Below are 26,260 nucleotides of genomic sequence, written 5' to 3'. Positions count from 1 at the left end.
ATGTAATGTCGATTATTAGAAAGGAAATGGTGAGAAAAACAGCGCAGCCTCTAATGAATGATACTTAATTTTTATTTTTTTTTGGTAAAACGATACTTAAAATTTCATGTCTACATAAAAAAAAAAAAAAAAATGTTGCTCAAGAACTGGACATGGCCTAAAGGATGTCCTAAGCAAAAAGGCCAATTTTCAACTCAACCATTTGGGAATTCATTACCCTTTGTCCTTAGGTCACCGCAAAATGAATAAGCAAAAGAAGTGCGCTTCTGAACATTTTCCACTCGACAAACTGATGACTATTTCCTTCCTCCTATCATAGAAAGACTAAAACTGTATTACCAGACAAATACCCCATGATAAATCTGTGGTTGGACCACAAATTCACTATTGACAATTAAAAAATTAGAGAACATGACTGGCAATGAATCATCCGCCCAAGAAATTATGGTACAGTATCAGATGAAATACATTAAATTTTCTAGCTCGGATCTCATGTGGCACTGGCACTACTTTTTTTTTTGGGGGGGCGGTACACTGGCACTACTTGTGCACCAAGCAGAATATCATTGTCAACTTCCAAAACAAGAAAAGGAAAAGTGGCTGACAAGCCAGATGTTGGCCATTGCTTTTTGTACATATCAACTTTTGAATTACATCTGATTGAATGTGACTGATTCAAACGACTTGCAGATGCCAGCAAAAGGGAAAGAAAACTAGACTAGGTAGTTAATATATCAGACTTGAGTTAAACAACCAAGAAGGCAACGCCATATTTGACATGACTTAGAGATCTTTCCAAACACGATAGTCTGTACTGGAGCTGTTATAGTTTATTACACTATCCTGGCACCCAATGAAGAATGTAGTATGTACAGGATCCACATTTATCAAGGCATGAGCTGTACCACTTGGACTTGCTGCAACAGCAACCTCATCAGCAGCAACAACTACTTCAGCATAAGTTTTGTCACCCATCTCACTGCTCTCCAGCTGCAACAAGTTCAACGCTTCTCATATAAGAAACACAAATGCCATCTAAGAACAAAAACACTTGACTTTTTACATGTACACTGTACCCTTATTTATGTTTCTTCTCTCTCTCCTTTGCTAAATTATAGTTCTACAGGAATCAAGCTATCACCAAAATCAAAAAATAAAAATTCAAACAAAAGAACAAGGAGAACTATCTAAGGAACATAAAAATGTGCATGAGAACTACAGCCAGTGCTTCATTCTTTTGACAGATAGATAAAAACAGGATTGAGATATGTGATGGCATTTGGAGGCAGATTCGTGGAGAGAAAACCAAATGGGGGAGAGAGGATAGAGAAGCTTTCAGAGAAACCCTGAAAAGATCCAATTTCCAGGAACACCCATTGATTGAGCACAAAACCCGTACTATGATGCCATTGACTTATCTTGATGTTGAGGGCATGGAGCTGTGGGCACCCTGTAGAAAACCCACAGGTGTTTCAGAGCCACTGATTCCGCATCGCTCTGCCCAATTAACTTGCACCAGCCCTCGGATTCCATTTCTTTTAGCCTCTTCTTTGCGAGAATGGGCCAGCCACTCTCTCTCTCTCTCTCTCTCTCTCTCTCTCTCTCTCTCTATTCTTTTGACAGATAGACATAAACAGGATTGAGATATGTGATGGCATTTGGAGGCAGATTCGTGGAGAGAAAACCAAATGGGGGAGAGAGGATAGAGAAGCTTTCAGAGAAACCCTGAAAAGCTCCAATTTCCAGAAACACCCATTGATTGAGCACAAAACCCGTACTATGATGCCATTGACTTATCTTGATGTTGAGGGCATGGAGCTGTGGGCACCCTGTAGAAAACCCACAGGTGTTTCAGAGCCAGGTGTTCCAGAGCTACTGATTTCGCATCGCTCTGCCCAATTAACTTGCACCAGCCCTCGGATTCCATTTCTTTTAGCCTCTTCTTTGTGAGAATGGGTCAGCCTCTCTCTCTCTCTCTCTCTCTCTCTCTCTCTCTCTATTCTATTGACAGATAGACAAAAACAGGATTGAGATATGTGATGGCATTTGGAGGCAGATTCGTGGAGAGAAAACCAAATGGGGGGAGAGGATAGAGAAGCTTTCAGAAAAACCCTGAAAAGCTCCAATTTCCAGAAACACCCATTGATTGAGCACAAAACCTGTACTATGATGCCATTGACTTATCTTGATGTTGAGGGCATGGAGCTGTGGGCACCCTGTAGAAAACCCACAGGTGTTTCAGAGCCACTGATTTCACATCGCTCTGCCCAATAAACTTGCACCAGCCCTCGGATTCCATTTCTTTTAGCCTCTTCTTTGCGAGAATGGGTCAGCAACTCTCTCTCTCTCTCTCTCTCTCTCTCTCTCTCTCACACACACACACATGCACGCACGCGCGAACTGCAGCCGGCGGTTATTGACAGATGGACAAAACAAGATAGATATGTGATGGCATTTGGAGGCGGATTTGTGAAGAGAAAACCAATGGATGAGAGAGGATAGAGAAGCTTTCGGAGAAACCCTGAAAAGCTCCAATTTCCAGGAACACCCATTGATTGAGCACAAAACCCGTACTATGATGCCATTGATTTTTCTTGATGTTGAGGGCTTGGAGCTGAGGGCACCCTGTAGAAAACCCACAGGTGTTCCAGAGCTACTGATTCTGCATCGCTCTACCCCAATTAACTTGAACCAGCCCTCGGATTCTATTTCTTTTAGCCACTTCTTTGCGAGGATCTCTCTCTCTCTCTCTCTCACACACACACACACACACACACACGTGCATGCGCGCACAAACGCATGCACACATGCAAGCACGCACGCAAACTGCAGCCAGCGGTTTTTGACAGATAGACAAAACAGAACTGAGATATGTGATGGCATTTGGAGGCGGATTTGTGAAGAGAAAACCAATGGTGGAGAGAGGATAGAGAAGCTTTCAGAGAAACCCTGAAAAGCTCCAATTTCCAGGAACACCCTTTGATTGAGCACAAAACCCGTACTATGATGCCATTGATTTTTCTTGATGTTGAGGGCGTGGAGCTGAGGGCACCCTGTAGAGAACCCACAGGTGTTTCAGAGCCACTGATTCTGCATCACTCTGCCCCAATTAACTTGAACCAGCCCTCGGACTCTATTTCATTTAGCCTCTTCATCTTTTCCCAGGAAAAAAAAGGAAACAAGAGTGCAACATGAGAAAGTGTTGGTCTCTCCAGTGGTTTGTCACTTCTAGACAATGTGGCTAGCATTACAAAATTTCCCCTATAAGGGAATATGACAGTTTACATCCACTAAGTGAATACCACTGAAGATGAACTGCCGCTTATGGTGGTTTTTCTCTTTCCATCAACAACCAGGAATGACCAAAAAGATTCTAAAGAAAACACTTCCCATGGACATCTTGACACTTCAAACAACAATTCTATGATGTATTGCACAGCCAATGAATATCCGTCTCAGGCTTATCACCTACTTCAGGTGAATATCTTAATGAACTCTCGACCAATAAGTTAGACCACAGGTTGGCGAGTCGAACTTGGGCCATAACAATAGCCTGATTTCGACAATGAGATAAGAGTCCTCAAAGAATGCCAACTGGAAACGATTGCATTATATGTGAATTACTGCAAATCCTGTCTACGGCAACAATGACTAGATACCATTCTCGCTTGAATTACTTTCAGAAACAACTTCCACTTCCATCCTAAGAAACTTGGAGAAAGGGGAAAAGGTAACCTACCCTGAATTTGGTCTTAGCACCCCAAATGACGAACGTCTCGTTACAGGTGTGGTGCCTGTGATTCGCCCTCGCACCGCGGGGGCGGATTTCGCCGACATGGAACGAGGCACAGGTCACAGCTCCCCCTGCAAGCAAAGCAAAGCAAACTCCTCCATCTAAAATCGTCAACCAAAAGGACAGGAAAGCAACGACAAGCAAACTCAACGAGTCTTCCGAACTTCATATTCAACCACAATCCACAGAGAGAGAGAGAGAGAGAGAGAGAGAGAGAGAGACCTCGAATGCCGTTATCGAGCGCGACGGAGGCGGGATCGACGAGCCACCCGCGCTTGTCGCTGAAGGAGCCGAGGGGAAACCTGACGAGGTTCGCCTTGCGGTCGTCCTCCTCCCTCCGCCGCTCGCCGTCGCGGCTGGAAGCGAACCGCGAGGCGGCGGAGGAGCTGGCCTGGAGGCGGAGGGAGATCCAGGTGATGAGCAGGAAGGCGGAGAGGAGGATGGGGATGGCGTGGGGCTTCTTGAGGAAGTTGACGACGGACGAGTACGAGAAGGCGCTTCTCTGGGCCAGGACGGCGGCGGCCGGCGACGCCTGCGCGCTCTCCAGGCTGATGGCGGCCGGGCCGCCGGCCGCGGCGTACGAGGGCCTCCTCGGGTTCGCCATCGCGACGGCCTCCGGTGGACCGGCGTTCAATCTCGCGGCGACATGGGGCGCGCTCGGTTTTCAGTAGGCGCGGTCCAGTGACTGATGCGGAGGTTGAGAGCGGCGGAAGAAGAAGAAGAAGAAGAAGAAGCGGCGGCTGTTTCGGCCGAGTTCTTTAGGGTCTCTTAAAGGCGACCCGATTTTGAATTTGGTAGATATTTTATGGATCCGGTTCCCGAATCGAACCCAAAAACCTTAATTTTCTTTTAATTTTACCTAACATCTTGGATTCTTGTTATTTTCGGTTCTTTACGTGTTCGTGAATAATAGGATGTCTTAACTAAAATTTGCCTTTTTAAATAACAAGAAGAATAAAGCAAAGAAAAAAAACGAGCTAGATGATTCTAAAGACTGATGCGATAGATTCTAGACCTAAAACCCATTTTCAATTTTTGTAATTCGGAACCTACTTAAGTTAAAATTGCTAAAATCGCTTACCCCTAATCATATGCAACGATATTGATAATTATCGCCGGTCAGGAAATGATTGGGCAGTCCAACTCGAATAGGCACGAAGATTCTCTCATGTGAATCCGTTTTGTAACCTCGTTGGTGAAAGGAAGTGAAGAATGACAATGGAGTTATGGAATTTCTTGTATATTTCGTATCTTCTGATGTACAATTCTCTTGTAATTATAGTACAGAGATGAAGTAATAAAAGGTAAACAAATATTTATGAAATCGTATCTAATCTCAATCTAAGATCCTAACTAAATTATATACAATTAAGATCAATTGAGATTCCAAGCATATCTCCTAGAATCGGATTAGAGCATATCTTCCAACACTCCCCCTTAAGCTGGTGGCTGATAGATATCCAAGACGCCTAGCTTGCTCAATAGATATGCATGTTGTTCTTGACATAAGGGCTTGGTGAAGATATCAGCTGGTTGCTCCGCCGTTCCAATTCCTCTAGTCTCAATTATCCCTTCTTGAATTTTTTCTCGAGTGAAGTGACAGTCCACTTCTATATGCTTCGTTCTTTCATGTACTATGGGATTCGCCGCAAGTTTGAGTGCCGCATTGTCACGCCCCGATCCTCAGGCACGCACACATCCTTCTACCTTGGTCGATTTTATAATGCGATATCCCAGACAATGTATCGCCGACCCTTTCATTTATTAAGCACATGCGGAAAGCGATTAAAATCCCTGACAATAAAAACGATGGGATAGAAAAGCAGGCCATATTTTTCATATTGAAATTTATAACCACACTTTTATACAAACCACAAACCCTTTCATAACTATTCACATCAAAACGGAGATCTCAAAAGAAGACAGAAACTTAGATAAACTAGGCCGTACTCAAGGCCCCTCTCAAAATTGTCTTCTTCTTCCAAAAATCCTTTTCTTCAGATCCCTCCTCCGAGTTCTCCTTCTCGGATTCCTCCTCCACAGTTCTTCAGCGGGGTCCTGAAATGGTTTTCCCCAAACTGGGATGAGACTATGTCTCAGCGAGTTCTACCCCACTAAGCCCGATTAGTAAACTATTATACTAAAGGCTGCCTAAACACGCATAGGGCAGAGGACTTACCTTGGCCTCGATCCCACCCGCAAGTCGCACAATTTAACATAGGCACCCAAACGGTCATATCATCGATGGAAGCATCGATCAAATCGACCTAGTCGATTATATGCCAACAAGACCACTCACGGTCATCTCCATTCAATCAATCAATTCACAACATCAAATCAAAGCAAGGATTAATCGACCTAGTCGATTACATGTCGACGGACCATTCCAGTCATTGATTCCACACCATATATTCTTTCATCGAGTACTCGGTCACGAGCCACATCAATGCTCTCGGCGTCAACTTCGCCAAGGTGACATATCCACTAGACAACCGTGTGCGTTCTTTAAGGCGCCGATTTTCGCGGTGATATCCCAAATCACCGAACCACACATGCCTACAATGATTTGATCAATAGACAATTGCGTGCGTTCTTTAAGGCGCCGTTTTCGCCAAATGATGCCCTTATCACCGAACCACGCATGCCTATAACCATGTACTCAATAGACAATTGCGTGCGTTCTTTAAGGCGCCGTTTTCGCCAGTGAGTTCCATAATCACCGAACCACACATGCCTATAACAATGTATTTAATAGACAAGTGTATGCGTTCTTTAAGGCGCCGTTTTCGCCAGTGACACCCTTAGTCACCGAACCATACATGCCTATAACAATATGAGTACTAGACCGATACGTGCGTTCTTTAAGGCGCCGTTTTCGCCAGTGATATCCCAATCACCAAACCACGTAGGTCCATAATAAAGTATGTACTAGACCGATACGTGCGTTCTTTAAGGCGCCGTTTTCGCCAAATGGTGATGTCCCAATCACCGAACCACGTAGGTCCATACACCGTGTCCGATTGGTTCAATCCCAGTACTTCCGATTCACTCGTCATTCTACTCACTTTACAACTCAACAAAGCACTATAAATGCTGAATAAACATACTTGGCCATTCATCAATCAACAATTCAATCTCAATCAATTCCAATCAATTTAGGGTAAATCCCTAAAATATCACAATTTATTCAATTCCATACAACGTAGAGCTCAAATAAATAAACGGACTGCGCCACGACGATCAGCACGAGATTTCGGTCGTCGGCCATCAAAATCTTAATTTCCGAAAAATAATTAATTTATTTATTAATTTCGAAAATTAAATAATTATTATTAAAAATTCAATTTAGCTCAAAATAAAGCCCGATTACATAAACGGACTTCACCACGGTCATCAGCATAATTTTCCGGTTCGGGCCATCTCAGTTGAATTTTCGGAAAATAAATAATTATTTAATATAATTCCGAAAATTAATATTTAAATACTAAAAATCCACTTAGGCCCGAAAAGCCTAATTGGAGCCCACTAAGGGTCGGGAAAAATCCCGAGGCACTTCCAATAATTAGTAGACCACGTCTACTTGCTAATTGCACAATCAATTTATCTAAATCGCATCACAATTCACTAATAATTGCTAATTTATTCTAATCTAACAACCTAAATATAATTAATTAAATCTAAACCAACCTTAAGCATAATTAGCCAACTAATCCAAGATTAGTGAGATTACTCACCAAATCGCTCGCAAATCGGATCAATCCGACGGCGGCGACGCGAGGAACGATTGTTCCCAAAGCACAGCTCGGGTTCGGGGCCGGGAAACGGCCCAAAAGCAGGCCCGAAGATGCTGAAACCCACTCTGTGGGTCTGCTGGACGGAGCCGATCTGGGCTGCTCCGACGGCTAGGGCGGCGAGGGGAAGCCGGCGGAGGGCAAGGGGTTGCGGGGGAGGTCCGGCGGGGCTAGGCGGTGGCCGGAGGTGGTCGGACGGTGGCTGGTCGAAGCTGGAACAGGAGCGAACAGCAGCTGGGTCGCGCGGCCTGGGCGTGCGCGGACGGCGGGACGGCGACGGGTGCGCGGGCGCGGCGCGGGCGGCGGTGCGGCGGTGCGGCGGCGGGACGAGCTGCGCTGCTTTTGCTCCGAGCTCCTGGTTCGCACGCGAAGAAAAGAAGGAGAAGAAAGAAGCTGGTTCGGTCGAGCGTGCGGAGGAAGAAGAAGAAAAAGAAAGAGAGAGAGAGAGAACGGATAAGGGTTGACCGGTCAAAAAGGGAAGGGAGAGAGAGAATAGGCGGTGGGGGCAATTCGCACGAGGGGGAGGGGAGAGGAGAGAGAAAGAAAAGAGAGAAAAGAAAGAAAAGAAAAGAGAGGGAGAGAGAGAGGAAAAAGAAAAGGAAATGCATAATTCCTTATTTCAATTTTCCTTTCTCTTTTCTTTTGGGCTTCAATTTTCTTCCGATAATTTCTTTATTGAAATTTCTGACCGTCAATAAATCGACGACGATGATTACGAGGATCCTAAAAAATAAAATTATGACGCGCTTAAAATTCGATTCCCGAAATCGAGTTGATTTCGTGGTTAAAAATCGATCAAACGTGATTTTAGTCAAATCCAACAAATTGAGTAGCTTTTAGGGATTTTACTGCAGATACATCCCTTAACGGCTTCACCCAATAAGTTAGTTAACTCGTGAGTGATCAGCTCGAGAGAAAAGGGACCGTAAACACGTTGACGAAAGGCCCATTTCACTTTATCGAAACGGCCGATTTCGTGATGTCACACGCATCGTTGTCACAAAACAACCTAGTCGAATTCTTCAATTTTATTCCAAGATCCCCAAGTAGTCCTCATATCCATACTATCTCACAAGTAGTTTTTGCCATAGCCCGATATTCTGTTTCGGCTGAAGATAATGATACGGTTGCTTGCTTCTTGGTTTTCCACGAAAGAAGAGAATCTCCAAGTTTAATGCAAAAACCTGTAATGGATCGTCGACTCATGGGACAAGTTGCATAATCTGCATCACAATATGCCGACATTTTCATGTTGCATTCCTTGGATAAAAGAATCCCTAGTCTGGGGCACTTCTTCAAGTACTTCACGACTTTTAAGGTAGCATTCAAGTGAGATAACTTGGGACTGTGCATGAATTGGCTGAGAGTTTGCACTGCATATGATATATCAAGTCTGGTCATAGTTAAATATATGAGCTTCCCAACAAGTTTCTGATAACCTGAAGGATCATTGAGGATAGGATCATGATTCTCAGATGTCCCAGCATCATAATCCTTGGTGGTCAACTTTATGTTCTGCTCAATTGGAATAACCGATGGTTTACATCCGGACAGACACTGCCGCCCGATATAATCTCCAGCACAAACTTCCGTTGACTAAGAGAAATCCCACGATCAGATCAAGCAATCTCGATTCCAAGAAAGTATTTGGGTGCTCCCAAATCTTTAATGTGAAAAGTAAGATGCAGATGCTTCTTGAATCTCTCTATTGCAGTCTTATTATTTCCCATGATGAGAATATCGTCAACATATATCATTAGATAAATAGATGACGTACCTTGAGTCCATGTGAATAAAGCGTAATCATATCTGGACTATTTGAAACCGGCAAAAGTAAGGGCATCAGCAAATTTGGCATACCATTGCCTGAAGGCTTGCTTGAGACCATAAAAAGATTTACAGATACGACATACTCTATTCTCCCCATGTCTCTGAAATCCTTGAGGAATATCCATGTAGATTTCCTCATCTAAGTCTCCATGCAAAAAAGCGTTATGTACGTCCATTTGGTGTAAAGACCAATCATTAATAGCTGCAACAGATAAGAAGGATCTTACGGTTACATCTTTGGCGACGGGAGAAAAAGTTTCATGGTAGTCGAAACCTTCTCGTTGAGTAAATCTTTTGGCCACCAACCGAGCTTTGTAACGCTCAATAGACCCATCTGCACGGTATTTAATCTTGTATACCCATTTGCATCCAATAGGTTTCCTATTTGGTGGTAAAGAACCAAATCCCATGTCTTATTTGCAGTTAGTGCTTGCAATTCAGCCCCCATAGCTTCCTGCCATCTTGGAGCTTTAGCTGCTTCTTCATAAGTGGATGGCTCGATGTCCTCTGATATTCGACTCACACAACATCTATGTTCCGAGGAAAGTCTATGGAACGAAACATAAGATGATATTGGGTAGTTAATACCTGGTGAGTTGAGCGACGCACAAACATAATCTGTTGTCCAAGCCGGCGGTCATGTAGAACAACCATAATGTCGAGGAAGATTTTCTTGAACTGGAGTTGAAGATTCTTCCGTATTGCCAATTTCATCAGAAGATTCTTCCGCCATTGAGGAATTTGCTGGAGCATCATTTCCGACAATTGCTGGTTCGGAAGTCTCAGGAGTGATTGGATTCATCATAAGCGTTCCTGGAGTTCCTGTCACGAAATATTCGGTAGCTAAAACATCCTCCACAGATAGTGGCTTACCAGAAATATTTGATGTCTCTATTGAAGAATCCTTTTCTTGGAAGGGAAAAATGTCTTCGTGAAAGATAACATCTCTGCTGATGAAGAAGTCCAATGTTGATTGATCTAGGACTCAATACCCCTTTTGCAAATTCGGATAGCCCATGAAGATGCAACATCGAGCACGAGGCCCCATTTTGTCTCGAGTGCCCAAAACAGTAGCGAAGCACTGGCATCCGAATACCCTTAAATGGCCCAATTCTGGTTTCTTCTGGAAAAGTAACTCAAACGGAGTTTTTCCATTGAGTATCCGAGTTGGCATACGGTTGATGAGATACGCTGCAATAATAATACACTCACCCTAATAATTATCTGGAATGTATGCCTGAAATTTTAATGCACGTGCAACTTCCAATAGGTGACGATGCTTGCGCTCTACTACTCCATTCTGTTGTGGTGTATAGACGCAAGAACTTTCATGGAGAATCCCATGAGATGACAGAAGAGAATTGCGAGTCATTGTTGAAGAACTCCTTCCCATTGTCTTTGTCCTAACCCGTTGGATAGATCTTCCAAACTGGTTCTTGGATAGAGCAATAAATGTCTTCAAATGTGAGAAAACTTGTCCCTTTGATCGCATCGAAACACCCAAGTGGCGCGAGAATAATCGTCCACAATTGTCAAGAAATAGCACGATTCATCATGATGTTGGGTATGATAAGGACCCCAAACATCCATGTGGATTAAAGAAAAAATGTGTGTTGCATGATTTTTACTAAGGGCAAAAGGAATGCGTGATTGCTTTGCAATGGGACATATTTGACACTTAGAATAAGGAAATGAAACACTATGACCCAATCGTGAATGTGAAAGGTAGTCTTTATCATTGGCAATCGTGTTACACAATGATATTTTATTTGAAGGAAATAAAGGTAAATCAAAATTACTTGGAGAATTTTTCCACAGAAACAATCCTTCAGAAAGACTACCCAAGCCCATCACTCTGCCAGTCGAAAGGGCCTAAAAGGAGCAGGTGTCAGAATCAAACAATACACGAGAGGAATTTTCTCTGCAGACTTTGGACACAGAAATAAGATTGAATTGAAATTCTGGAAGGTAAATGACATTTTTGAGTATGATCTCTGGGCTGAGTTTGACTGATCCAGTGATTTTGACATGAGTAACGTTCCCATTTGGTAATTGAACAGTTGTAGGAAATTCTAGGTTCTCATGTATATCTGAAAATAGTGCTTTTTCACAGGTAATGTGATCACTTGCCCCAGAATCAATTATCCGGGATTTCCTGGAAATATTATTAATCAGGCAGCGAGAAATACTTGAAAAATTTCCTCCCTTGCTTGAGATGTCCAATTTCTGTATTGCCTGCATTAGTTGTTGATATTGATCATTTGTAATGGGCCGATCAATATTAGAACCACCAACCTGGTAGGCCGCATAAATCCTTTTTCCTTTATCTCCGGGTTTACCGTGTAATTTCCAGCAATTTTCCACTGTATGATGTGGCCTTCTGCAAAAATCACAATATAATTTACCCCTTTTTTGATTAAAATTCCTTGTAGTTGCCAAAAAAATTCCTCCGCCGTCAGATCCAGACGAAAAAGCACCACCGTCGGATGTCTTACCACTCGCTCCATCTCCACCGTTGGATCCGGTCGAATAGATGGGTCCCTTTGGACCGTCCGATTTGCGGGTCGAATTTGAGCCGTCCAGCGCTCCCTTTTTAAGAGGATAGGGATCCTCAGATCCGGGCGATCGAAACCCTAGCTCTCCTCCTCCGTGCGCCCCTTTTTCGAGCGTGGATTTAGGGTTTTCGATCCCCAATTTCTTCGCTCGTCGCGACTAGCCAGGGCAAAGACCTCTCTTCCCTTTGCCGATTCTGAAGAAGCAAGCCTCTGGCTTTCTTCTTGGACGGCTAATTGGTAGATCCGGCTAAGAGGGGGCACTGGTTCCATGGCCAAGATCTGCGAGCGGAATGTCAGGTAAGAATCATTCAAGATTAAAAGGAATTGGGTCGCCTTTTCCCTTTCTTTGATCGATCGGTATTGTGCGAGTGTCTCCTCTGGACCCACGAGTTTCTCCTCTACTGCTTCGAGATCGTTCCACAGGGACAACAGTTTGTTGTAACAGACCGTGATGGTCATGTTTCCCTGTTTTAATTCACTGAGCTCCTGCAAAAGTGAAAAAATTCGTGCCCGATCTAACTTGCCATACATCTGTTTGATGTTTTCCCACATGGTTTTCAAGTCCTCTGTTGGTGGGAGACTAGCCGCGACCTCTGGGGAGATGCAGTTGCCGAGCCATGTCCTCACGAGTTGATTGCACTTCCTCCAGAATCGGGCTAGTCGCTCATCGGCAGGCATCGGAACCGCCCCGTCGAGGAATCCATCCTTGTCCTTCGTCACAAGGGCGCGCCAGAAGTCTCGGGACCACCTAGCGTAATTCTCTGGGCTGGTTAGCTGAAGGTTGATTAGCTTCAGCTCGGGGCAATCGGACGTTGAGACGTGCAGGGGATCACCAAGCTCCGGTTGCCCCGGTGGCAGAGACGGGGAATGGCATGAATCCCGGGCGCAAGGTTCGGGTAAGAATTTGTCCCTTGGCCCGATTCGTTTGTCTCGAATTGATACCCCGCATTTGAAAGCCCCGGATAGGGATTCGTTCCTATACCAGGTTCTCCATATCCGCTTACCTGCTCCAATCCTGGGGTCGAGCTTGCCCCGTTTATGGCTGGTGAGCTTGCCTTGGATTGGACGTAGGTTCCCTGGTGTCCTATGTAAACGGGCGATGATGTATTCGGGTTTGTCCCGACATAAAATGGGTAAGGTACCCACTGGAATGGATGGCCCGCAAAGGGTTGCCCCAGACCAAACTGAGCCTGAGTAGGTCCCCATTGAACAGGGTGAGTCCGGATTGTTTGTTGTTGTGTTGTTGCATGTAAATTTTGAATCTGCGCTGGTGGTGAGGCTTCTGCGATGGTTTGTTCATCAGCCATTGGGATAAGAAACCAGTAGCTCTTGTATTCTTCTTCGAGGGTGATTCCTATACCAAGATGGCAGATCTGTTATGTGATTCAGATCTCCTTTGGTGGCAATCAGAAGCGGAAGCAAAGAATGGACAGAAGCCGAAGCTCTGATACCATGAAAGGAAGTGAAGAATGACAATGGAGTTCTGGAATTTCTTGTATATTTCGTATCTTCTGATGTACAATTCTCTTGTAATTATAGTATAGAGATGAAGTAATAAAAGGCAAACAAATATTTATGAAATCGTATCTAATCTCAATCTAAGATCCTAACTAAATTATGTACAATTAAGATCAATTGAGATTCCGAGCATATCTCCTAGAATCGGAGTAGAGCATATCTTCCAACAGTTGGAAACATAGAGCCACATAGAGCCAAATGATCCATCCCTCCCAAGAGAAAAAATCACGACACCAAAGTTACACCATAGATTCACGATCTTTTCTGACTTCTGTCTCCCCTAACGTATGCTACCGATATCAACAACGAAGAATGCAGTTCGTTGGAGGCCGCAATGTTCACCATGCAGTACAAACACTAGAGGAAGAAAAAGATTGCAGGCCTCACGGCTACTTAAAACTCTTAGTAGTTTCAGCTTTTTGCATTTATACCATGGAGGCATTGCCTCACCTATAGTCCAAGGAGGCAAAACTGAAAAGCTACAGCTGCCCGCAAGAACGTACTTTAAAATCGTTAAGACTAACAAAGATCCTCAGATACATGAACTACAGGTCTGCTTGCTTTCGCACGAATGAATCAATGTTGCAAACAGTGAATACGCTGCACTCCTACGTATGGGACGGTATTTATGCATCACGGAGCAAAAAAGGCTCACAATGTGACGCTGCGTTACAGAGGCAAAGTCAAACTTTTCAGGATATTGATCTATTACTATATAACTTCTATCTTTTGCTGTGCATGACGCCTGCCATGGAACCCAGCATCACCAAAGAGTGCTAGTCCTTTGGCTGAGTCAGAAAAGGTTTGAAGGTCATCAGCAATCCCAAGGCCTCGATGACGTTCAGGATGAAGAAAACCATGTGATTACCTGCAATACCAACAGAGCCATAGGTTTCAGCTTTCTTTCCATGAGGTGAAATTCGAGAGCATAAATTCAACTTCAATCAACAGAAGAATATAGAGAAGAGAATAAAATAACGCTAAGAAAGGGATGGACATGCAAGGTTAAACTGATATGCAAAGGCTGCGACAAGGATTTGATGTGAGAATAGACGCGTGCATGTTTCTGTCTGCAAAAACTACCAGATTGTGCAGAAACCAGAGCTGTGAAATGTTTTTAGTGCTCTAGGATAGTGAGGCACCACGGAAAAGGTTCCCTCATCTAATTTCTTCAGAACCAGTAAACTGCAATTTATTGGGTGTATAAAACTACTACAGGACTATGGCGTCTTCCACAGTTCCACCATTCAATAAAGGATGGCTGCTGCTGACTTGAATTGTGGACTTTTATGTAGTCCCGATCAATGTACCAAAGATTTCTTTTGATGCTTTAGGCAGAGTATACTGAGGACTAAGAAAGGACAACATTTTGATCTATAAGCTCCAAAGTGGACCCTTAGCTCCATGTCTCACTCAAACTTCTTGACATGGCTGAGAAACAGCTTCACACATGCCCTAAAATATGTCGTAGTTCAATCATTGCAGGTCAAGAGATTGGAGAACTAAGGGGGTTGCTTCAGCCAAGAAAAACATTTCAGATCCAAAAAAATGGTTTAGGTCATGGTAGCATTCTAACTATATCAAAATCCAACAGCAAGAAGAGTCTTAAGATTAACACTGAAGATATTGAAGTAGTTAAAAGACAAGCTAAGAAAGATGTTAAAGTTCAATTAGAAGTCAGAAGATTACAATGTTCAGAAAGAGAAACATGCATCTCCTGATTCAGTACAAATCTTTTAGTAGTTTAACATGACCATATTAGCCGAATTGTCTTTAGATGATTATGACAGCCAATTGGGATAAGGACATTTTGCAAATAGACAATGCAGAGGATCACTTCTTTAGCTACGGTTAGACAAAAACTTCCAGATATTTGTAAGGTATAGACAGTGGTCTTTACCAGGCAGAAAAGAAGCATTTTGACGCTTTTGTGCCCAAGAAAAGCTGCAGTTACACAAAGCATTAGAAGTCAGGAAATAAAATTCATCATATAAGCCCTATCTTCAGCTGCTTCAGTTTTATAGTGATCTCAATGAGGCAAAAATTCACAAAGCCATGGAATGTATCTATTTAGCCTATTATGAATGATGGAAAAAACAATTTCAGCAAAGTCATTCTCATATTTCGAAGTTGTTATTCATTACTTAAATGGCTAAATGTCTGTTGCAAGAACTTAGCAGCAGAGCTCTTATATAACATTTTACAGAAAAACCAAGCAGCGACGTTTTAACAAATGACAGCCTGAATCCAAGCAGAAACTTCAGAAGATGAAATCTCAGTTACACTTGTCTTAATACAGATTCCATCCTGAAGAATACGAAATACTCATCTACACTCATGCCTGAATTAGCTAGACAATCAATTGGACCTAGCACATATCCTGCACATTCTGATTTGATGATATTCCATACAAAGCATCTAGAAAATTTCTAACTTTGCACATATAAACCACCTTGAAATGTCTGTCTCTTTCCCTATAACTAAGATAATTGTCCAATCACAAGAAAACGTAACCTGCATTACCACTTTCCTTTCCAATTATGGAAGCATCTAGCTCTGAGATCATTAGGAGAGGGCAGCTGTGCTTCTAATAAGGCATGACCATAAGAGGCCTTCGCCTGTACACTATTCAACTCTTTTTTTCTTTTTTTTAATAACTGTCACTTTCCATGCAACCGTAATTAATAACAAAGTTGACTCAGATATCAATCAAAGGAAGTTTTTATAATCTTCTTGCAGAACCTGCTTGATTTAGATTGGGAAATTCCTAAGAGTTATGAAACCATGTGCTAAGCACGATCTCTCTGAAAGTTATCCTCAAATGGCAGTATCTGCATATGTCCATAACTTGATTCAGTCTCATCTTGTGCACGAATAAATCTTGTTAGTATTGTCATGGTAGATGTGTGTATTTGATAGTAGAATTTCTGTGATCTTGAGTTTCCTACTTTGTAACACCTAAATACAGTATAAATACATGTGTGCGATCTCCAATGCACACACGGTTTTCTCTCCAATCCTTCCGTACATTATCAGAAATCTTATGCATGACTAACAGGAAGTATAGATACTTCAAACAAAAAGACTACAAGTCCATTCTATTCAGGAAAATCTACTTGCCACTGTCAGCCTGTTGACATTCCTCCCACAAATAGAATTTTTATATAGGTTTAGGAGTAATTGGATTGCCAAGCATCATAAAACAAGGGTTCAAGGAGCTTATATTGATTAAACTTCTTACATTGAACCTCCTGCTGCTGGACCCATTGCTTTGAAAAGAGACATCGCAGACAGAGATAAACCGTTTGCAGCTCCTCTCTGCTCCTGGGTCTAATCATTTTAAATCAGGATTATTTCAAGATCAGACATATTGACATTGGGCTTGCCAAAAAATAAGCAGTCAAAGAGAGGAATATTACCACAGCTCTGTTTTGAAGTAGGAATAAGCCTGTGGTTATGGATACCTAATTGCACAAAGAACGTCAAATTGAGTGTGGCATAGCAAGAAAGGGGATAAACTCTTTTTCACATACATGGAACAAAATTTCAAATTCAAAGCAAGAACAAACAACTGTAACTCATACTTATCCAATTTCTAAGTAATGATAAATGAGCAAACCACTTTTACTTTTCATTATAAGCCAAACTTCTAGGAAGGAGAAACTATAATAGCATCTTATCCAGCAACGCTGCAGACATTGTCAATTGCCCTGAATCTAGAGTACTGATTACTTCCTGAAAAGCTAATCATCTTCTTTCTTATTCCTTCATTATCATTGTACTCCCTCCCCCCTCCCCCCCCTCCCCACAAAAAAAAAAAAAACAAAAACAAAAACCCACACAAACACTCACTCGAATACCAACGCAAACAAACATGCATGCGCTGGCTCATGTACACCCACAACTGTTGCAGCAAGAAGGTTCAGGAGAGTTTTGAACTTACAGCAAGCACATTCTTCAGAATAGATGCTGAATCCACCAGTATTGTGAGAATAATTCCAGTCAGTTTAGCTATAAAGGGGTAACTTGACAGCAGAATTATGCTCAACGCCTTTTATATGGAGAAAAAAAATATCAACATCAGAGCAAGAAACAGGAGACAAACGTAGTACACTGTTTTTTGTGAAAAAAAATTGGAAAGTGGGAAGAAGCCATACAGCACCAACTCGAGAAACTACAATTGGTCCACAAATCCTTTCCACACGTGGGTACAGAAATAGCTGGAATAATAAGAGCCCAAAACCTGATATTTACCCAAAAAATGGACAAAAATTAGATCAAATCCAGAATCTAGTCGGAATAAATAAATTGCACACCTATGTTTGCAAATATTGAATAGATTGGGAAGGAACAGGCAGGAACAAGTTTCATCCTAAAGCAACCACTAATCTCATTGCCATATATAAGGTCTCGACTTCTTATGAAAATAAAATTAGAAAGACACACCACTTGGGGGTACCGACGAGTATACAAAGCCAACCTTCACAAAATGATCCAACTTTTATACAACCACCCTACTAGTTACCCTAAGATTGTAATGCGGTATAAGACACTCAGCCATGTCCAGATCAAACAAAAGACTATCAGCCTACAGAGCAGTATGTACCCAAAATACAGGATTGAGCGGGTCAGGTCCTCACTTATCTAATCAAGGGGTGTACAACTCAGACAGCTTAAACAAAGAAAATACTTGTGTTGGCCTATCTCGAGCCCATGACTCAAATTGACAATCAAATTTCCAACTAGATTTATTAAAAGGATCTTCTGACTGAAGGTTAAAAAGGATGTTCCTCAGTACCAAAGTAAAGTTGTTAACCGGAGACAAATATTTCACATGATCAAATTACTATTTTCATATAAATCTCTTCCTTTTTACCTGAAAGAGCAAGAACTTCACCGACATCTGCTGTTGAATAGCTCAACCCACCAAACTTCCAAGGACTGATAGCCCATAGTGAAAAAATCTGAAGTAGGTCGTTAACAAAGAATCGATAAATAAGCAAACACTACAAATGACCAAGTACGAGTATTATTGAAGAGCAATGTTCGAGATGACAGATTGTCAAAAGCACAACGGCTCTTTGCACCAGCAATAGTTGACCAGACAAGTAGTTGATTTTTCTAGATAGGTGCCAGCGGCAAGCTTTCCAGCTCAGAAATTTATGCCCAGAGATAAAAAGTTAGTTGATATAATAACAAGCATCACCAACGGCACATTGTGGCAATTAGCCCCATGCCACCAGCATCAGGACCTATTGGTATACAAAGAAATAATTGCAAACAGCATAAGAAATGAATAGCAATTTCAAATGAGTACCTCTGTATATGCCATGTCATGAAGCTGGAAGACACAATAGACAATTATGGATGACATTAATGGCCAATTTCTGAGAAGGCTCCAAGACGTCTGACAACTTTTCTCATTTCGTTGTGATTCGTCCTTCAAAGTTTTATTTTCCTCTGCCTCTAGTGCCTCGTATGGTATATCACATTCTTCACTGCTTTCACCATGCCTATGAAGGGATTCCTGGGAAAATATTGGAGTTCTGAGTCACTTATTTGATCCCTCAACTATTTTAAGAATTCTTTGACATAACAAGCAGTTGATAATAAGAGATAGAACAATTAAGGCCACATCCCTACCAGATAAAAGTTCCTTTTAGAAAGCATATTTTAGGACAAATTGCGCATTCAAAAAGAGATGACAGGTACAGTCTGATGCGTATTCAGATGCGAATTTTTTTCATTCAAATGGGAGTTTAAGGACAACTTTGCCAACATCATGATATATCATCAACTAGAAGAACCGATAAAAAAAATGTCAAAGAAAAATGAGATCAGCACAAGAGCTAATGTAACTAGAATGGTGCACTATAATAATGTTGCCATTTGTGCATGATAGATTGAAGGATATTAACTAAACTATTTAGTACAAACAGAGCAGAGACCTGTGAATGCACTATTGCTCCCTCAAAAAATTTTGAAGTTTCAGAAATGTTTCAAACACCCAGAAGAAATTGAAATCACAACACTGAGTCTACTCTTTAGTTCTGCAATGTGAGAAGAAAAGTAGCCCCATACTTTCCAAGTTTCTTGTACACTAATGCTTTCATGTATATTTAGCATCTTTTGGCACGCTACTTTCCAGATACTGAAAATTACTATGCAACAATAAAATAATTAACAAAATTTATACACTATTCTCTTCAACACTCATATGATATGTCAAGTAACGGGCATGAAAGGCCAAATGAAAAGCTTTAAGTTTAATGTAGTAACATACCGGGAGCCAACAGGCAACAACCATCACCCCCAAAGAAAAGACTGATATCAAGAGACAGGGTAAAAAGTATGGAAACCTACATTTCATTCATTTAGGAAGTCAGCAACTTCAAGTGGTAAAGGAAAAATTATTATGGAAAGTGGAAATTGCAAACCATCACTTACCTCCCGAAAATGGATTTTTCGGAAAAGACGTTAGGAAATTTTTCTGCAGGCTGCAAAATAATTCATGCATATCATAAAGATGGATGCAAAATAGTATAAAAACAAAATTGGATGCGTCAAAGAATCTATAAAAATAAGCAATGAGAAAGAGACCACACTTTCTAGAGTAAGCATTGAATCAAGGAATAACCTAGCTACCTAGGCCACCTGAATGTAGATGACTGAGGCATTATATCAAGTCCAACCAACTGGTGACATGACAGAGGCTTCTCAAGTGAATTGACTTATACCAGAGGTCAATGTTAAGCCAACAAGTATGTAGAACCAGAAGAACCGTGATGTCCAGGGAATAACTTACAAGATATTTCTATAGTTCTCTGACACAATGAGATAATTTGTTGTAAATCAGATTCAGTGTTTGATTGTTCCTACCAAGTAATTTCACTTTTTGATATAGCGATGAGACTTGGAATCTTAGTTGCTCTGGACTCCTATCCTTCACATAACGTCAGATAGCATCACAACTTCCAAGCCAATTTTTCTAAATATACAGCTCTTGAACTAGTGTCTAGTTAGTAGATGAATCGTCTAGGACAATTGAAAAGATTTCAAAAGCTGCATTTAGCCCAGAGGAACCACATCACATTGCAATTTCAGTAACTCATTTACTTTCAAGCAAATTCACTACAACCAGGTTGACCATGAGTTAGATTTAAAATCAGTGTCTTTAAACCCAGACCAGTCAAAGAACGAATCTGGCCTCCCGGTTTGCAGGTCAACTGATTCAACTGGTCCAACCACTGAGTAGATAAGTTTTCCCCAAATAGAACTAAATTATCTTATTTACATAATTATAGATGCAATTAGATGAGCTGGGAGTTATTGCTGCATCCATGATGTCAAGGGTTCAATCTCTCTTGTTGCCGCCTTCTCAATTTTTAAAGCTAAAGGTTTGACCGGCTCTTGACCACTCTGGTTCTCAATTTAAAACTGGACTGGACCATTGTTCAGGTCCTTGTTCAACTGGTTGAACCAACCAGTTGGGTCTGGATTTAAAAACATCATTTAGAGCAGATGATATCCCTTATTCTATCAAATCATCAGCCCAAATGGGTTCAGAAAGTGCAAGTTTCCCAGATGTTAAAAAAAATAATAATTATTTTCTCATTGCAAAACTTCTGAGCGATATTACATGCGAATTTTGAATCGAGAAATCCTTTGCTACTTATGTGCTTCGACCATGCATTCACAATCCATTCGGGTTAAGAAGAAACAGTACCTGGGCAAGATAACCCCCAATAGCTGGACCAATGACCAATCCAATACCCCATGATGTGCTAATCTGCAAAGTTATGCTTCATTTAGATTGCATCATACTTGCACTTGAAGAAGGTATTATCACATAGAAAATCAGAGTGTGGAACTTCCATACAATTGACATCGCCAAAGCTTGATACTCTTTGCGACAAACTTCTGAAGCATATGCCTGGCAATGTAAAAAATAAATGAATGTCTTTAGCAGTTTCTTCCGCCATAATTCATCAGATAAATCCAAAGACACATCTCCAAACACCTCTAAGTCATCATGCTTTCAGGAAGACAGTAGAGATTTAATGTGGAAACTAAGTAAGCTAAGTGAATAGTGTAGTTTCAGAAAGACTATCCCACATATGACATCACACCGAGAAAAACCAACAGAGACCTGATAATGAAACATGCGCTGAGACAAGGCATGAGAGTCTGTTTGCTCAATGACAGCTTCCAACAGCTGTTTAGTACACAGATCACCCATACATCGACATGACGCCACAATTGAACAGTTAGTTTCATGAGGACAAAATGGTAGCCAGCAGTTGTACATATATGCAAATGGTCTAGGAACTGATATTTCATATTTTAAACAATCTCCTTTTGTCCCATTATGAGATCTGAGGCTACTTCAAATGCTTATTGTTATCACAGTGACAAATAAAAGGGATTGTTGAATTCTGAGAGTTTATATATCAGATGGCCACACGAACTGAACACAGTTTACCAAAAGAGGTGTATCTCAAGCATAATGAGGTCTGTGGCCCTCACAGCATTTTTTTCCCCTACCGTCACAAGGCAGCAGCAATAGCAACATTCACAATGATGAAAACACAATCTATGACCTAAAACACAGTTGGACTCAAGAGTAAAGCCACGTTTAAGATGAAGGGTTAAGAAGACTGTACCCTCATTGGGCCAAGTATGCCACACAAGCTTCCGAGGAGAAACCTTGTGGAGACTGCCATCCAGAAGTTTGTACTGAGGCCAAAAAGTGTGTTGAAAACCACCCTGATCATTGACCAAACCAAGAGATGGAGCGTAAAACTATGAGAATATTCGTTGAGCATGTGTCTGGGAAATTATATATATTAGAACCGATGTCTATAAGTACTAACACTGTAACTGTACCAAACAGTATCACGGGCTTTCGACCATATCTATCTGCTAACATTCCCCAGAGTACAGAAGTCAATGCTCTTCCAAACATAAAAGCAGAACCTTCAGGGAGACAAAATAAATTGGGTTTGAATTCTCCAAACAGAAATTTTGAACTAAATAAAAAAATCTGCACAAAAAAATGCATAAGAGATCAACACGAAGAAAGTGCCAAGTGCTCACCTACATATCCAGCATAGAAGCCAATATCTTCTTCTCTCTTGGCTATTTTGAAGTCCCTTATCTGGAGAAGGTGAAATAACAAGCTCTGCATTAGTAAAGCCTAAAAAGTTAAAGTGAAGATTTTCAACTATAAATAGCATCTAGTGCAAACACTCGTGCTCATAGATATAGAATTGTCTGATGCCAAAAGTCGTATAGAAGAAAGCATGAAGAAATAATCTTGGTATTCATCTCATTTTGGGAATGTGTCAATGAACCAAAGACTGAGGCTCTTTGGACCAAAAAGACTGAAAAAGTGGAACTCGCTCCACCAGCAGTATTACCATCTTACTGATCTTCAGGGGCTGGGCAAAGAACAGTGACATGCAGTCAACCACAGCCTTAATTAACAACCACAGATAAAATGCTAATGATTATCACATCAGAAATGCTTTGCATGCCACCAAAGGGCATCCAACCAAGCTAGGCTCAATGAGAAAGCAAGATTTAGTTAAAGCTCGAATTCCCCATACGCATTTACAAGACTAAAGTCAAGTGACTGAAATCTAAGAGAGTAAAAGAAGTAAATGAGCATATGCAGGCTCAAAGAAAAAGCAAACTTCAATAAGCCTGAATTGAGAGCCTTTTATTTAGGTATCTAAATGTGGATTATGCAACATGCTTGATCATCTCCATACACAGATACAAGACTAAAATCAAGCGACTGGAATCTTAGAGATTTAATGAAGTAAATGCGCATGCCTTCTCATAATCTGCAAATAACACCTACTTTAAAAAACTGAGACATTGATTTTCAGAGCGAAACAAATATAATCAAATTTAAAATCATGAGCAAGTAAGCTAAGAGAAAAAAGAAAAGAAAAAAGAAAGATACAGTACCATGAAATACAAGAAAGGGAAAAGAGACGATATCGGCAAAGCTGCAAGAATCGAAAGGAAATATGTTAGCAGATAATTAAATTAAAACATCCACAACCAAAATAGGTCCCAGGGGCGGCGACTGTTTTACAGTACTTGGAACTGTGATTGAATATATAACTTCTGTTGGATTAAGCTCAGTAGCCACTCTAATATTTCTGCACCAACAGACTCGCGAAAAGACATCTCCTTCCAGCTGACCTACTATTCCAACTAACACCCTTCGCCATCGCTCGTCTAATTTCCACTCCATTTGTTTCATTCAGCAATTTCCCTATACAAGTTATGGTCCACAGACATTATCCCCTTGGGATGATTACATTCCTGATATTTATACACATTCGCCCTCACAGCCTATCGTCCACTGAATTTTCGGGAAGTTAGTGTGACAAAGACGGAGGCCAAGGACCTCCCGACTTTGCCCTGGACATCCACAACAATCAGCATCAGGCTTGAGTGATACTTGCACCAGTTGTGAGAGTTGTTGACTGAGATCAGTCATCTCAAAATCTACGCTCATTCTCGTACGCAAGCTCTCTTGTTTTTTTAGCGCATACAGCGACCACGAAAGGCGACAAAATCGGCAGGTACCAAATCAAATAAAACTAAAGCATCGAACTCCCGTCGTGGCGTCAGCCACACGCTCGGTTTGGTTTGGTTTGGTTTGGTTTCGTTTCATCCCGTTTCGCTTTTATCATGAACACTTATAGCGGAGCAGAGAGAGCACGACGGTCGCGACCTGCGCAGAGGACGATGATCCAGACGTAGAAGAAAAGCTTGTAAGGCACGCCGCGGTTCGTCTCCTTGAGCCGCTCGATCTCGCATCCCGGACACTCCTCCCGGCGGTGCCGCAGCCGCCGCCGCCGAGCCCCGCGAGCCTCCTCCTCCTCGTCCTCCTTCTTCAGCAACGCCTCCTCCGTGTTCTCCGCCATTGCTCGCGTCTCTTCCCTCGCAACGCGTCGCACGCGACCAAATACACGAAGCAATAAAAAAAACGTTGACGAACCCAAAGGTTGACTCACGGGTGGCCGCCGGGTCCCCCCCGACAGAGCGAGCGAGCGAGAGAGAGAGAGAGAGGTATACGTCTGTCACCGCCACGTTTCGTGAGCTACCAGTCCGCGGAAAGAAGGGCGGAGATGGCGACGTACGTGGAAAACATGCGGACGGCCTCCGTGGTGCTGCGGTGGCCCCCGAGACCGTTGCCTACCGGAAGCGGCGGCGGGGGTCGCTGCCGAGGCCCACCCCGTCTCCCTCTCCGCGATTCGGCCCGGTCCAACGGCGGGGAAAAAGGGAAAGGACGCGGACGCGACAGCGAGCCGTCACGCAGAAGATTTACCGTGGCCCCTCCACCGGCCCGCCCGCCCCCACGGAGGGAACGCGGGACGAGGAAGATGACGCCATCATCTTCGTTCGAGCTTTCATCCTACGCAGAAGAATCGCCTTCCTGCTCGCTCTCCGTCTCCTTTTTCGCACTGCTCGGTTGTTCCTTTTTCCGCTTTTCCCAAAGACGGATAAATGCCTTTTCTGATACGTGAGTATGTCGGTCAAAGGGGGATTGGGCAATGGTGCTTCCCAGACTGTACCCGATTCCATTCTTATCGCATTACGAGGAAGTTCTTAATAAAGTAAGGGTGGGCCGATTTTAAGTGGGGTTGGTCCGGTTCTCGGTCCCTCCAAACAAAATCAATGTCCCAACGACCCGACTGTTGGTCTAAATTAGATTAGACTAATTATATATACTTTTTAATATATTTTATTTATATTAAAAAATATGAGGAAAATTCGAGATTCCTTTCTCATGAACGAAGGGAACTCTAGCTCACTACGACTATACTGAAGACCTAAAATAAATTTATCTTAAATTGATGTATCGTAATAAATTTATCATCATTTAAGTACGGTCAAATTACTAAACCTGGACGACACGTGACAGTTGATATTTTGTGATTTTTCGTAATATTAATTTAATTTAACGGAAATTAATGAAAGATAAATTTATCACAATGGATTTGAGGCTTTTGGCAATCAAAAAGTTAGTTTATGTTAAATTTGTTATATGTATACCAATTTGAAATTTTTTGCAATCAATTATTAATTTTTGGGAAATTTATTACTGATGTATAAATTTAAAAATTTTCGTGGTATTAACCATTTTCTTATCTTGTAATGTTTAGATGAGATTCAGACATAATGGATATGATCGCCATAGGTCTTTGTCAAATGAACCGAACGAAAAGTTTGTGGTCTGACGGGATCGTTGTGGGGCAAGACACCGACCAAGTTCATGCCTAGCTTGTGAAAATGAAAGTCTACTAACAAAGTGGTTCCCAGGAAGGTCGAGGACAGGGTGTCCAAACGGGTGGGGCGCGGATGGTTGGGCCGGGCGGGTTCTCGCCGTAAATTTAGCCCGGCCCGAGCATATCGGGCCTGGCCACAAGCCCGATCCCTAAATGAACGGATTGGGCCATCCGACATTTTTCCGGGCTTCCTTAAATCGGGCCGCGCTGGGCCCCATTTTGGGAAATCGGCAAAGAAGTCAACGAGAGTGCTGTGTTCCACGTGGAGCTTTCCTCTTGAGAGCCCAGTTCGTTCTCAATTTTATAGAACCGCTCGCCTTCACCCGTGCGGGACAAGTCGGCCGGCAGTTGCTTGAAGGGATAATTATGCAAATAGCATATAAATTTTTATCTAATGTGCAACATCATTCATAAACTTTAATCTATTGCACACTATCATCTCTAAACTTTTAATTTATTTAA

The 26,260-nt window shown here is 42.1% G+C and overlaps 2 protein-coding genes across 4 annotated transcripts; both read right to left on the bottom strand.

Annotated features, from left to right (window-relative positions):
- Positions 1-547: 547 nt before the first annotated feature.
- LOC104425419 lies at positions 548-4,549 on the bottom strand. Its single transcript, XM_010038120.3, has 3 exons — positions 4,016-4,549; positions 3,740-3,864; positions 548-990 (listed from the first exon to the last, which is right to left on the bottom strand). The coding sequence occupies exons 1-3, from the start codon at positions 4,395-4,397 to the stop codon at positions 784-786; spliced, it is 714 nt and encodes a 237-aa protein (XP_010036422.2). The 5' UTR covers positions 4,398-4,549; the 3' UTR covers positions 548-783.
- A 9,330-nt stretch (positions 4,550-13,879) lies between these two features.
- LOC104425420 (protein ZINC INDUCED FACILITATOR-LIKE 1) lies at positions 13,880-25,063 on the bottom strand. 3 transcript variants are annotated; one of them, XM_010038121.3, is made up of 17 exons: positions 24,241-25,063; positions 23,463-23,503; positions 22,584-22,644; positions 22,361-22,463; positions 22,151-22,253; positions 21,367-21,420; positions 21,214-21,276; positions 19,935-19,984; positions 19,771-19,846; positions 18,805-19,014; positions 18,364-18,451; positions 17,645-17,730; positions 17,431-17,538; positions 16,907-16,951; positions 16,729-16,817; positions 15,388-15,431; positions 13,880-14,355 (listed from the first exon to the last, which is right to left on the bottom strand). In XM_010038121.3, exons 1-17 carry the CDS (start codon positions 24,431-24,433, stop codon positions 14,264-14,266), a joined length of 1,506 nt encoding a protein of 501 aa, XP_010036423.2. In that variant the 5' UTR covers positions 24,434-25,063; the 3' UTR covers positions 13,880-14,263. The 3 variants fall into 3 exon arrangements, with proteins under 3 accessions (XP_010036423.2, XP_039161486.1, XP_018721321.2); XM_039305552.1 differs by having other exon boundaries at positions 24,650-25,062; XM_018865776.2 differs by lacking the exon at positions 24,241-25,063 and adding an exon at positions 23,598-24,219.
- Positions 25,064-26,260: the final 1,197 nt, after the last annotated feature.

Source organism: Eucalyptus grandis, chromosome 11 (assembly GCF_016545825.1).
Source record: "Eucalyptus grandis isolate ANBG69807.140 chromosome 11, ASM1654582v1, whole genome shotgun sequence".
NCBI lineage: Eukaryota > Viridiplantae > Streptophyta > Magnoliopsida > Myrtales > Myrtaceae > Eucalyptus > Eucalyptus grandis.
Note: the sequence above shows the minus strand (reverse complement) of the source record. Positions and strands in the feature narration are given on the sequence as shown.